This window comes from Myotis daubentonii, chromosome 3 (genome assembly GCF_963259705.1).
Source record: "Myotis daubentonii chromosome 3, mMyoDau2.1, whole genome shotgun sequence".
Lineage (NCBI taxonomy): Eukaryota > Metazoa > Chordata > Mammalia > Chiroptera > Vespertilionidae > Myotis > Myotis daubentonii.
The window spans coordinates 190,160,243-190,174,250 of NC_081842.1; the positions used below are offsets into that span (position 1 = coordinate 190,160,243).

General features: G+C 56.5%; 1 protein-coding gene across 1 annotated transcript; it reads right to left on the reverse strand.

Moving 5' to 3' along the window:
- Positions 1–5,768: 5,768 nt before the first annotated feature.
- Positions 5,769–11,597, reverse strand: CLDN19 (claudin 19). Its single transcript, XM_059689809.1, has 5 exons — positions 11,147–11,597; positions 9,818–9,982; positions 9,631–9,715; positions 7,868–8,020; positions 5,769–7,127 (listed from the first exon to the last, which is right to left on the reverse strand). The coding sequence occupies exons 1-5, from the start codon at positions 11,367–11,369 to the stop codon at positions 7,079–7,081; spliced, it is 675 nt and encodes a 224-aa protein (XP_059545792.1). The 5' UTR covers positions 11,370–11,597; the 3' UTR covers positions 5,769–7,078.
- Positions 11,598–14,008: the final 2,411 nt, after the last annotated feature.

A 14,008-nucleotide genomic window follows, 5' to 3' on the forward strand; every position in this document is an offset into this window, starting at 1 on the left:
TTGAAAATGAAGACAGTAATGTTCCCAACATCCACTTCCGCCATCCCCTGATCCAGGGATGGGTCTGATTAGCCAAAGCCAACAAAAGCATAGCATTCTCTGGTGACTTGAATTGGTCCAGGACTTGGCAAGTGTTCCAAATTAACTCAATGGAGTAGGAGTACTAATTTAAGGGAGTTGGAGGTAGTGGTCCTAGACTGGCATGCTTAACTTGAGATGTACAGTTACTGGTGATGAGATGTAGGTTATGGTCATGTGAGTGGAAGACGAAGAGACACTGCTGGAAGTGGAAAGGTCAGAAATAGACAATGGTGTTCAAAGAATCCTCTCTGGGCAATGAGGTGGCCACAAGTGATGGTAGAAGTACCATGGAGAAGACCATGACAGTGACCCTGGAATGAAAATCTTCAAGGAATGCTGCTGGATAACAGATATAATCTGAAGGTGCGGGCTTCAACGAAGTTGGCGTTGAGGCCTTATGAGGGAGGAAAAGGGTGTAGAAGTGGCAATGGTGTGACAGGAGACTTAGCCCACCACCAGGCATCATGGTACATGGGTGAAAAGAAGAAAAAAACACCACTGAAAGGGCTCCGAGGGAAGTAGTGTCCTAGGGGTGAGTCTGTTAGAGGTAGAATAAGGTGAAGGAATATTCAGAATAGGCTGGTGACTGGCTTTCAGAGGTGGGAGGTTTGGGAAGGGAGCAATATTGGATCAGAATCGGAGTAGGAGAGAGTTCATGGGAATTAAGATAGTTACAGCTGAAAAGGGGGAAGCTTTAACATCTGTTAAACAAGCAATCGGGAGTGTAGCACGGGACAGGCTTAGTCCTGTGGTTCTGCTGGAGGAAGGACTAGTCTGATACTGGTGAGGCTGGCTTGTGGCTGGAAAGGAGCAGTTTTAGCAACTCTGCTTGGAATGGTGCCCCAGGGAGAGGCGGGCCAGTTTACATCTCTTTAATCAGGCTGCCTGCTTATAAGGCTATGTAAATGGTACCGAAGTGAGTAGATTTATACCTATTCGAGTGATGTTCTAGCACTTGACAGGCTTAGGGCAGCTAGCTGGTGATAGGGAATCTGGATTATTTTTAAATATAATGCTTTTCATTTCAAAAGTATTACTCTGGGGCAAAGAAAAAAGTTTAATCAGAAATGACCAATTTAGACATTGTTGCGTAAGTCCATATGAGTAATGAGACCTGGACCATAGACATGACAGAAGGAAAAGGAGATCCAATTTGAGATGTTTTCAGAAATGGAGTTGACAGATCTTTGTGACTAGCTAGATGTAGGGATGAGGACGAGGGAAGAATCTAGCATGATTGTGGTATGTTGATGCAAATAGTGCCATCTGCTGGAATAGAGAATGCAAAGGGGTATGCTCAGTTTTAGCTATATGGAGTTTGGGGTACCTCTGGGCCATCCATGGGGAGTATGCAAGAAGCTGACTTGTAGCTGAGTGGGGTAGGTTGAAGCTGAATGTTTGACACTCATCGGGCAGCTATTGAAGCTATGGTCATAGATGAAGTCACATTACTCAAGGAGCATCTGTGAAGAGCAGAGGGTGGAGTCCCAGACTTTTCAAATAAGACCATGGACATAAAAGTGATGACTGAAAAATGATGTATTGAATCAAGAATCAGGGACATCATAGAGTCCTAAAGAATAAAGTAGAAATGGTTCAGCTGGCATCAAAACCAAGAGTTCCAAGGAGGTGGAGGCAATCCTGGGAAGGTGAGGTGGACCCCAGACTGCAGCAGCTGGAGGGTGAATGGAGCTGCTAGCGCACAGCCTGCTAGGTCCATCCTGACAGGTCCCAGCCCCTCAGAGTCAATCCTGACATCTCACTTGTTCTCACAGTCCACGTCCCATAAGTCTTAAAATCCTACCTTTGAAACCCCCAGAATCTGAGCACTTCTCACCACTCCCAATCCCATGGATCCAGGCCTCCAGCATCTCACCTGGATTATTGCAGTAGCCTCCTAGGTGAGCTCCCTGAAACCTTCCTTCCCACGCAGCAGGGCGTCTTAAACACCATGTCAGACCCTCCAGAGGCTTCAGTGTCACTTGCACCTGTGCCCCCACCTGTCCCATTCCCATACTGTTCCCCCCAGCCTCAGGCCTTCCCTCCCCGTGCCAGGCACGCTCCCACCCAAGGCCTGACACCTGCTTTCCCCTCTCGACGGGATGACTGTTTCTCCGGATAACGAAATGGCTTTCTCCCTCAGATCTTTCAGGCCTCTGACCTTCCTTGACTGTCTGTTTAACATAGCAGGCCCTCCCCACACCCAGATCTCCCAGCCTCCTTACTTACCCTGCTTGATTTTTCTCCATAGTGCATACCCTCACCTGCTCATCTATATTAACTTTATTCTCTCTCATAGAAGGTAAGCTCTGTAAGGGATTTCATCTGTTTTGTTCACTGCTGATGTAGCCAACAAGACTAAAAGAGTACAGAGTTAAAGCTCACCGGCTATGTTGAAGTGGGATGAAGGAAGCAAGGGCTGCCGCTGGAAGGGCAGATGTGTGATTGGGGCCATATTAATTTACATATTAGCCAAATAGGGTGCTTGTGAGAACGAAAGGGATGTGGTTATCATTCGTACTGGGATGAAAATTGCCCTGGGCACCATGGGAGTTCCAGTAGCTCTAAAGTTAGGCAAATTTGGGGGAAGGGTTTTTTTTAGGATGAGGAGACATGTTTATAAGGCGAGGGAGAAGGAGCCAGCTAAGAAGATAGCGTTATGGTACAACGAAATGCCTCGCTTTACCCTGTGCACAGAATTTGATTTTCATAAGTCATTTTCAGACACCAGGAAGGAACGTGATTTGGAGTCAGGAACCTGAGCTCCACTACAGACAGTGGAATCCCACCTTCCAGAGCCTCCTTCTGGAGCTCACGCAGAAGTCAGTACGGCACGTGGGAATATTTCTCAAAGTGTGGTCTATGCGCCACTCGAGGGTCCCCGTCAAACCCAATCCAGATGCAGGGGAGGGCCCTCAAATGCGCATTTTACGTAAGCCTGAAAACACTCCAACAGCACCAACTTCCTAAAGTTCTGGTGAGGATTACGTGAGAATCAGTAAGGTAATAATTCCTGAATAACAGCTGAAGTGACTCCCAGGGGATACAAAGGCCTGGTGCCTCCCTCCACCCCATTCATTTTAGTTTGTTCCTCCTTTTGGGAGCCGGACATGAAAGTCTAGGGGACCATCAAAAGCCACCACATATATGGGGGAAATCAGAAAGTCACTGCTCGTGCCCAGGGAAAGCCACAGGCTCAGCTAAGACCTGAAAAGACCTGAAACTTACACCTGAGGCTGATCCTTGGCATATTTGCTTATTTGTTCAGTCCCCGTCACATGTAACCAGCCTGTGCCCTGCCAGCCAAGGACTCCTCAGCTGCGTGGGGACCATGTGGGCCACCATGTGACCTACAGGGAGAGGGGGTGCTTCTCGGGTTTGACTCTGTGACACCATAGCACCGTGTCAGCCTTTTGATGCTTTGAAAACATTTTGTACACTTTCCCCAACAGGAGTGTTGTCCAGAATAAAACTGCCTAAAATTTCTCATAAATGGAACCAATTCTCATTTTTATGTGCTCTAGGAGCAAAAACGGTCAGGAAGCGTGACTTCGGGTCCAGCTTTCCTGGGTCAGGTTTAGTTGGGGCTCTCCCTAATCTCACCAACTCAAGATGAAATGATAAATTCACCCATTTTCAATGCACCTAGGGTTCAAATGATGGAGGAGAACAAGGTATCGCAATTGAAATTTTCATCTAGAAGAGGGGAGGCACCGCACATCTCTCGCTAGCTTAGGTCTGTGTTTCCCAGACTTCAATGTGTACACAAACCAGCTAGGGATCTGGAGACGTCTGTTTCCCTGGGTCTGGGGTGAGGCCTGAGATCCCGTATTTCCAACAAGCTTTCGGATGATGCGCTGCTGCCGCCGGAGGGCTGTGCTTGGAGTAGCAAGTCCCTGAAGTATTTGTCACGCTTATCCCAGTGGTCAGCGGGGGTATATTAAATTGTACACCTGAAAAACGTGGAGGGATTTTTAGTCCTTTATTTCTTTCACTTGCAAACGTCCAGACAGAGAGAACAGTGAACCTCTGAGAAGCACTGGTTAACACACAATACACAGCACACCGCTGAAGATGGAACTTGAGTAACTACAGAAAAGAGAAAGGCCACTTAGGCCCAGAGTCTAGGAGTGTGAAGAAGCCTGCAGATTTGGGGAGCCTGGAGAAACTTAGGTCATTGAGCAGCATTTAAATATATTTGTCTGCTTACAATTTCCAATTTCCATGGCAAGTGTGATTAGTTTGCTTGACTAAATAGGAATATGAAGATGAAAAAAAAAACAAACCACTGGTTACCCAACTTATTTTATAACTTCTTCTGCCCCTGACCTTTTTGTTCCTGGAGTATTTTAAAGCAAAGTCGTCCATTATATTATGTCAGTGTGCACTTCTAAGAGATAAGGGCTAAAAAACAAACAGACCACAGTGTCATTATCACGCAAAATGAACAACACATATAACGCAGAATTAGCCATAATTCCTTGACATCATCTAATACTCAATCCCCACCCAGATCTTTGGATGCAGGCAACAGGTGAGTCCCCTGGCCAGCTACTCCAGTGCTGGGTTTACTCCCCTAGCTACTTGGACATTCCTTAGGGGCTGAGCATACAAATATATTCCTCCCCAAACCATATTTTCTGGCCTTCCAATTCCATTCTTGGGGGGGACAATGTTTGCAAAAACAATGGCAGAAGCTTTAGGATCAAACCCTTTGCCTCTGGCTAATTCTTTAGCCTTGAGGTTGGGACAGTAAGCAGGATCCCAGCCCTGACAGGGGCTTGGGAAGTTAACCGCACCACAGGTTGGCAGCCCAAGTGACCTTGATTAGACCTTTGAAAGGGGTTGTTGCTTCAGGAGAGTCCTGGGGCATCAGGCTTCCCAAACTCTTCTAGCTCCAAACCCTCTCACTTCTCCCAGGCACCCTCACATCGCCAGCACCACAACGCCCCCCCCTACCGCCCCCCCCCCCCCCCACACACACTGTTCATCAGTATATTAGCTGGGTTGTATGTGGTGATCTGACTCCACCTCTCCAGACTCTGGCCTCCTTTTAGGAAGGACCACACTGAAGTGTGCTCCTGCCTTGCTCTCAGGCCTGACCCGGGGCACAGGGCTGGGCTCTCTCACAGCCTGTCCCTTAAACCCTCAGGAAGCAGCTAGGGCATCCTATCCTGACGTCTTCCCACCAAGTCCTAGCACTGCAGAGCCTGTTTCTATCCTGTTTTAACAAGATCCAGATAGAAGTTCAACCTTGGCTGCACCACCTACGAGAACTGGTGGGCCCTTAACTGTTACCCCTTACAATCCCACCTGCGTCCTGGACTGAGGAGCACAGGCCTGAGCCGTGCCTCCTGTCTCCTTTCTTTTCTCCAAAGCTGGTGCTATCGTGTTGGCATCTGTCCATGAGGAGGTGGGGTGGGGGGGCGCGTGGACCCTTGCTCAGTGACAGTCCTGAGCCTCTGGTGGAGCCTGAACCGTAAGAGACCACACACAGTTGCCTGGCCAACTGCTTGGTTGCCAAATGCCCAGCCTGGGACTGAGGTCGAGCCTTGGGCCCCACATCCCACGCTGCTCAGCCTGCGCCCGTGACAGGAGCCTTCACTGCCACACCCGGTGTCCAGGTTCCAACTCGGGGTTGGCCAGGGCTCTTGTATCTGCGCGGCAGAAATCACACTGCAAGTGGCTTCAGCAAAAAGGGGTCTGTTTATTGGGGGACTCGGGGAACCGCCTGGTCTCAGGGTCTCCGGAAAGGCAGAGGGAGACAGGGCTTCCTTTCGTCCTGCCCCTCCTCGCCTCTTCTCCAAGGTGCCTTGCTCCCTCTGAGACCCCTCGGAGCAGCGAAAAATGTGGCCCCAACTTTAGGCCTCACCGAGGTGCTGACCGCTGCTGTCCCTCGGGAGCTGCCTGAGCTCAGATGCCGGGTCACCCCAGGCCGATTACATGGGGGTGTCGGGGGTGGAGCCTGGGCGTCGGAGGTGAGAGCAGCTGAGTTACAGCTCAGGCTGGAGCCCAGGCCAGAAGACTCCTTCGTACTCATCCATGGCTGGAGGGGCGGCCGTCCTGTAAACCATTGAGGGCCACCCTCTGGCCCCTCTCTGGCGCCCCCTCTGGCCAGAGGCTGGATGGGCTTCATGCAACAGCCATTCCCCGAGACCCCGCAGGGATGGGCAGCAGCTGTCCAGCCGGGGCCCACACCAATGATCCCACAGCAGCTCTCCCTCCCCTGATCGCCCTCCCCCTCCCCCGAGCATCCACGACAGACAGTCATCTTGTCAGAATTCACCTCTCAGAGTCAAGCTCCGAGGAGGCTGGGTTGTGCCCTGGGATCTGTGACTTGGTGAGAGAGGTGGTCACAAAAAGTGGTGGAGGAATCAGAAGGAAGCTGGCTGAGGAGGCATCGGGGAGGCAAGGGACCATCGCGTCAGCTCTTTCCACGTGGGAGAGAGAAGGCAGTGGCCAGAGAGAGACTCGGCCCGGGAAGGAGGTTTGGGGTGGGAGAGGCCCGAGCAGGAGGGAGGCACTGACTGGGCTCATTTTCCCTGCACTCCTCTGAGGCCTCTCCCCCTTTTAGACCAAGGGGGTGGGTACCTGTCCCAGGGGCAGACCTAGTGACAGGGATGGGACTGCGTCTCTCTTTAGGCCAAGGGCTCCCTGACCGGGGGATGCTGCCCAGTGCTGGGCCAGGCCTCAGGGTGGGGTCTCCCATTAGGAGGTCCTGGGGCCAACCCAAGGCCAGGCTGCGGAGGTTACTGGGCAGGAGTCCTGGTCAGCCTCGGCCGCGTTGTGTAACCCAGCCTGGGCCTGTCTCCCCATCTTTATGCCTAACAGCCCAGGGACCAGCTCTGACCTCTCTGAGCCAGCCCCGCCCTGGCCATTCCCCGGGACAGATCAAATGACACCGCACTTGGGGCTGGATGTTCACTTCTCTTTCCAAAAAGTACCAAACACACAGTCTGGGTGTGGCAGGGAGGCAGCCAGGCTGGGGGCCTGGACATTACACACCCAGGGGGGCCTTGGAGGAGGCAGACAATTTAAGAATTGGTCTGAAAGTCAAAAGAGAGGACAGTTGGTTAGTGGGGTGAGCAGCAGAGGGGGAAGGAGGGGCAGGGGCTGTGGGGATCAGGCCTGGGCCCAGGGACTGGCCAGTGGGGTCAGACCTGGGCCCCCACAGCAGCCCTGCCTGGGGCCCGTTCCCCGGGGCGGGGGAGGAGGACGCAGTCTGTGTGGGTGTCCACGCAGTGCTGGGCATGCTGCAGAGCTGAGACCCGAACTCAGAGGCAGTGGGGCCAAGGGTCTTGGTCTCTCTGAACGTGTTCCCTCGTGTGTGATATGGGGCATTCGTCATCCCAGCACAGCCTCCTTCATGTGTGGCTGTGAGGAGCCAAGGGTGCTGGCCACCCCAGGGTGCTGGACACCAAGGTCCATCTTTGTTGCTCTGTCCCCAGGGCCCAGCACGGTGTAGACACGTAGCCCTCCAGTGAGTAGATAAGCCTCCAGTGAAAGGGCTGGACCCTGACTGTGGGGAAACATGTAGCTGCCATGAGACTGTGTGGACCGGCCCAGGCCTGTACCTAGACCTGTGTGTGCACATGTGGCCTCTCTCTGAGTGTCTGGGTCTTGGCCTCAGAGCAAAGGGTGGATGCCTATGTTGGGGACAAGCTGCTCAGAGCCCTAACCAAGCTCAGGGGACACCCTGTATCCCACGGGCCCTGCCCAGAGCGCTGAAGGGGCTGTGGAGAGCTGGGGGGTGGACTGCTGGCTGGGGCTGGTGACTCAGACGTACTCTCTGGCTGCAGCTGAGGGGCCCGGCCGGTAGGGCTGTGGGCTGCTGTTGACTCTCTCAGGCTCTGGGCACGTGCAGCAGAGGAAGGAACCCCCCAGCATGGCCAGGCCGGCAGCGGCCCAGCCCACGAACAAGGCTGGGCCAAACTCGTACCTGCAAGGAGTAGGGAGGATGCCATCAGGTGTGGCTGCAACCCAGGCGCTCGGTGTCACCAGGGGCTCCCTAGCCTGGGCCCTGGCCGGGGTCGGGCAGGTGTTGGGAGCTGAGGTGGGACCTCACAGGCCTTAGCAGCCTCTCTGGATGAGCTGGGATGAGCGCTCATCCTTCCTCCGTGGCCACCCCAGCAGGTTGACGCTACACAGGGTGACCCAGACCCATGGGGGGCTGCTCCATGCAACCCCGGGCCCCTTTCCTCATCTGGCCCGCTGAGGGGTAGGGGAGGGCCTGCAGGTCCTGTTGGCAGAGCAGGGCAATCCCTGCCATCTCTCTCAGTCACGGTCTGGCCCTTAGAATCCCAGCCAGGGCTCCCCACTGCCCTCTGAGAAGGGCAGACCCTCCACCTGCCACTCCAGGCTCTGCACGTCTGGGCCCTGTCCACCAGCCTCGGCAGTGCCTGTGTCTACCTGCGTCTGTGCCTTCGCCTGAGGCGCCCCCTCCTGGAGAATCTCCTGTTCTGCACCTCCTGTACTCCGCCTTCAGGACCCAGCTAAGAAGCTACCTCCTCCAGGGGACTTTCCCAGGCCCCCCTGTGCTCCCCTGAATTGCACTGACTCTCACTAGGTGGCCATTCAGTACCATGCTAGTTCAAGCCATACACCCGAGGTCTCGTTTTTCTTCCCTCTCCATACCTCTGCCTCCTCCAGGGAGCACTCCCAAGTGCAACAGCCCAGGCATCTTTGCTCATCCTCCCTCCACCCTCTGCAACTCCTCCACCCCCTACCATCCTACTCTCCCCACCCCGCTCAAGGCCTGTGGGGATGTCCGGGATTGAGATTGTCCCAGTCTCTGCTCCTGAGAGCTGAGAGGTGAGGGAGGAGCCACAGGGGCCCAGGTTCTTCAGACCCCCCAGTCCAGCCCCCACGCCCTTGGCCTTACCTGTCCTGACCATTCAGCCTTCGAAATATCCCTGACCTACTCTTCACTGCCAGCCCCTGGCCCATGCCCTCTGCTCCAGACCTTTGCAACAGCACCTACTGGTCTTGCCCCTCTCCCACCATTCTTCACACCACAGCTGGAGGGACTGCCCGCTGCCTGAGGAACCAAACCTTCCTATGGCTGCAAGGCCCTCCGTGAACTGCCCGATCTCTTCTCCAGCTCCACCCCCTGCTTCCCACCCAAAGTAACGCTGCCTCCTGCAGGAGCAACAACAGCTGGGCTTGGGCCTGTGCTCTCCAGGCCCCGGCCCTGTGCTCAGTCCCTTACCTGCCTGTCTCACTGAACCCTCACAGCCTCGGGCCCTTGGGCCATAGCTCCCTTTACAGGGAGGAAACCTGGCACAGGGAGATTAAGGAACTAGCCCGTCGCATAGCAGCACGTGCAGAGCTGGGATTTAAGCCCAGAGCCGGCACTTAGCCCCTGGGTGCCGTCCACAGGCACCCTGCCCTTTGGAGGGCCCAGCCACAGCGAGCTTCTCGGTGCCAGCGCCTGCGGCCGTCCCCTGGGCCCCCTCCGTGTACCCTGCGGGATGAAGGCCGGTGGCCCTAGAGCCAGTGGAAAGGGAGGCCCAGCCCGACCCCTGGCCCCAGCCACGTCTTGGCACTCACCTGGCATTGACAGGTGTGCTCGGGTTGAAGAACTCCTGGGTCACCAGGGTGGCATACCATGACACTGCAGTCAAGGTGCAGAGGCCTAAGGACAAAGGAGCGGGTGCTCAGGTCTGCCCCCTGCTGGCCACCAGGGTGGGCTACCTGTCATGGCCAACACGGTGGAGAAGGAGCCAGGGGCACCCACCTGCCAAAAGGAAGAGGGCGCCCCCGGAGATGGCAATGCGGCCCTTGGCGATGGGGTTGCTGTCTCCGACCCGGGTGCACTTCATGCCGACGACGCTGAGGATCATGGCCACGAAGCCCAGGAGCACGGCCACCACCATCAGGGCTCTTGCTGACTGGATGTGACCTGGGGGCAGGAGGGGCTGAGCCGGTGGCGGGGGGGAATGGGGTGGATGGGGGAGCCGGGGGTGGGAGCCTGGAGCAGGAGGGGAAGCTGCTCTGGGACTGCACCTGGGCAGGGGTGAGGGTGCAGTAAAGAGGGACGGGGTGGAGCCTCCCTCTATAACCCCGTCTTCACCGTTCACTCTGGTTTTCAGGCTCCTCTGTGGTGACCGGGCGGTTCTCTCACCAGCCGCTCCGGCTGGGACTCCCTCTGGGGCCTCCCCCACCCAACAGCAGGGGCAGCTTCTCCTGAGACCTTTCAGATTCGGCAGAAGGAGGAGCTGAGGGCAGCGGAGGCCCAATTCAGCGCAGATGGCCCCGTAGGCAGGGATGCCAACCCCCATGGGCCATCCTGATTATGGCCACCTTCCCCTTTGAGTCACCACGGCAGCCATATGCCTGCTGCTCGGGTCAGTTCTGGGCTGGGGGCAGATGGCTGGTCGCTGGGCTCTGGCCTGTGGGCCCCAAGCCAGGGACAAAACTGCAGTGGTGCCTGCTTACGAGCCAACTTTTTAAGGCTCAATTCCAAACCCCAGGAGGAAGCAGAGAACAACTGGAGGGCTGGAGGGCTGGAGCGCATGTGTGCACATGCATGTGTGTGTGCACATGTATGTGTGTATGTGTCCATGTGTGTAGGGCTGTGTGTGTGCTTGCATGTGGGTGCTTTCCTAGCTGGCGGGGCCAGCATGTGAGGGTGCACAAGGTGTCTGCCTACAGAGCATGGGGAGAAGTGGAGGGGAGGGTCTTAACTGAGCCTTTCTGAGTGCCAGGCACTCATCTCACCCGACCCTCCCATCAGCCTGTCAGTCCTAGTATGCCCGTTACACATGAAGATGTAGGAACACAGAGAGGGAGGGCCAGTGGTTTTCTCAAGGTTACAGCGGCAGAGCTGCCAGAACCTAGACCCCTGCCCGCTGCGGGGCACCCGGCTGGCCTAGATTTTCAAAAAGTTCACGGGGCGGGGGTGGGGGGGTGGGGGTGGGGGTGGCGAGGGCTGGAGAGTAGAGCCCAGTGAGCCCAGTGAGGATGGTGGACTGTACGGAAGCTTGCTCTGGATCTCCCCCTCCCCCTCCCCACCCTCCACCCCTACCCCCAGCCCCATTCCCAGCCCGGCTGACATGAGGCCTACCTTCCAGAGCCAGCAGCGAGTCGTAGAGCTTGCACTGCACCTGCCCGGTGCTCTGGGAGGCACAGGACATCCAGAGCCCTTCGTAGAGGCCCACGGCGGTGATGATGGCGTCGCCCGCATAGGAGGACTGCTTCCACTGCGGGAGGGCTGTACTGGCGATGATGCCCACCCAGCCACCCAGGGCCAGGAAATAGCCCAGGAGCTGGAGGCCCGAGTTGGCCATGGCCCAGGGGAGGGGGCCGGGGGTCCCAGAGCTCAGGGCTGGGCCAGGGTTCCTGGGGGAGTCGGGGTCATGGCCAGGTGAGCCAAGCTGCTGGGCGGGGTGAGGTGCAGCAGTGGTAAGAGGCTGAGGAGAGGTGGCAGCCCAGCCACAGCAGCAGCACAGGCAGCGGCTGGGGCTCTAGAATGCAGGGGGAGGCCCAGGCGCTGGCATGGCCAGGGGCCCGCCCACAGCAGCCGGCTAAGCCAGGGCAGGTCCCGGCAAAGCTCCTGCCCAGCCCCCTGGGGGTGGGAGCTGGCTGTGGGGCAGGTGGGTGCTCCTGCTCCACCCCCAGGGACAGAGAAGGGAGGGGCTGGGGGAAGTGACCCTGTTGTCCTCAGGGCCTTTCTGCCAGGAAAACCCCTTTAGGAAGCTGATGCCAGTGCCCTAAAATTCTCCTAATTCCTGCCCCGAGCACCAGCCCTGAGGGGAATGACTTTGCTCTTGGGTGGCTGAACTGACCCTGGGGCTTCTGTCCTCTCTGCCTGTGGCATTCCAATGTGCAGCCGGTGAGACTAGAGTAAGACATCAGGGAGAACTTTGGGGAGAGGACTGTGAGGCAGACTTGGAGACGGGACTGGGGAAGGGTGTTGGAGAGCGGGGGTGTCCTGGGTACCTGGGGGCCATGTGTAGAAAACCAGGGAGGCCAGACCAGGGAATATGCACCGTGGAGTCTGTTTACGATAAGCAGGGCAGAGACGGACCCATCGAGGCTGGGCCAGACCTGGCTGCTGGTCAGCAAGGGGCCTGGCAGGGAGGTAGGAGACAGCACCGACCTTCTGGCATCAGCCTGAAGGAAGGCAGACTGTTCAGCCCTTAATCCCCTTCTGGCTGGCTTAGCAGCTCCTGCTGGGGCCTGTGGCTCTGCGCCCCGGCCCCCAGCTCCAGAGCAGCCTGGTGAGGAGGGAGCCATGGCCTCTGCACATTCCTGGGGTTCAGGCTTCCCCCTCTTCCCACCCACCTCCCCCCCCCCCAACCCCAGTCTCTCCCACCCCAGCTCCGCCCTCTGGAGCTAGCGAATATTTAACTCTCCTGGACCTCATTAGCAATCCCCTCACGTTCAGTGGAGTTCGGTTGTGGGTACAGGGGGAATGTCACAACCCTGCTCCCACTCCTGCCAGCTCCCTCCCCCAGCCGCCCCCTTCATCTCCAGGGGCCACCTGCTTTCGCTGGCCTGAACTGGGTGAATGCAGGGTCCTCCCCCACAGCCCCGGCCCCCCTCCATAGGGACCCCGTCCCCAGCCTGCACCCTTGCATTCTTCACGTGGCTATGCAAACGAGAGCGTGCCAGGCACTGCACAGACAATGGCTGCCCTGTGTGTCCGCCCAAGGCGTGGGCCCCTGGTATGGCCTGGAGCCCCGGTCCTTGGGAGCTGGGGGAACAGCCAGCCCTCTGAAGGGTCAGGGGTGGGTGCTGTTTGGCCTGCAGTTTGGAACACTGGGCCCCCTGTGGCCCTCCCTGCTGGGAAGACCAGAACCATATAGATCTGTGTACTTGGATCCCAAAAATCAAGCAGAAGGTCTAAGCCAGGGGTGGGTAACATCTGGCCCAAGGGCCACATAAGGCCTGTGAAATCATTTGGTCTGGCCCTGCCAAGGCATTATGGGTGAGTTCATTAAATGTCTGACCAAATACAGCAGGCTCATTTTTAGGTGGATACTTTTGTATGGCTCGTGAATGATGTTCTAAATCCCCAAATGGCCCTTGGCAGAGAAAAGGTTCCCCACCCCAGGCAGGAGCAGTTGTAGAGAAGTCAGTGCTGAGTTCAGATTCCTCTTCCCCCCTAGACAAGGCTGAGGCAGCACAGCCAGGGGGAGCTGAGGACATTGCTGGAGCCCAGAGTGGACATGCCTGGGGACCCACTGAGTACCTGGCGCAGGTCTTTGCACTTTAGTATCAAGATCACACAGAAACCAAGTGTCAGAGCCACACAGGCCCTCAAGACCATGGCTGCAATCCCGTCCGTCTGTTGATGAGTGAGGGAGCTGAAAGCCAAAGAGGCCACGTGCGTGGCTGTCTCCAGGACAAAGGTCGCAGGCTCCGAGGCCTTAGCGGATATGTGCCCGAGCCTCCATCCTGACACCCCCGGCGCCTCGCTCACACTGGGACCAGAGACATCTCTGATCCAGAATGACGCTCACATCGCCCCCTGCAGCCCTCTGTCCATCTCTTCTCTTTGTTATTTAAGGTCTTGAGTGTGTTCTATCCAAATGTCCCCGACGGCCTTCCCTCACCAATGTCCCAAGGCCTTTCAGGGTTCAGGTCCTGCTCCTGGAGTGGAGTTCCCCACCTGGCGGAGCTTCTCCACCTAGGGCTCCACCCCTCCCCAGCCCAGTGACTCCCAGGCATGCTGGAGCCACCCAGCCTCCATTAAGAGCCAACTGGAAACTGCCCCGGGGTGTCACACCTCACTGTTTAACAAGTGTTTTCACATACATTACAAGAGGCTTGGGTCGAGCTTTACCTCTGCCGCTAAGGCTGTGTGACATTAGGGAGTCCCTTAGCTTCTCTGGGCCTGGTTCCCCAACTGAAAAGTTAGCGCTGGTACCCCTTGTCCTGCCTGGTTCATGACAATATTTACAGAGATCAAATAATGGGTGAG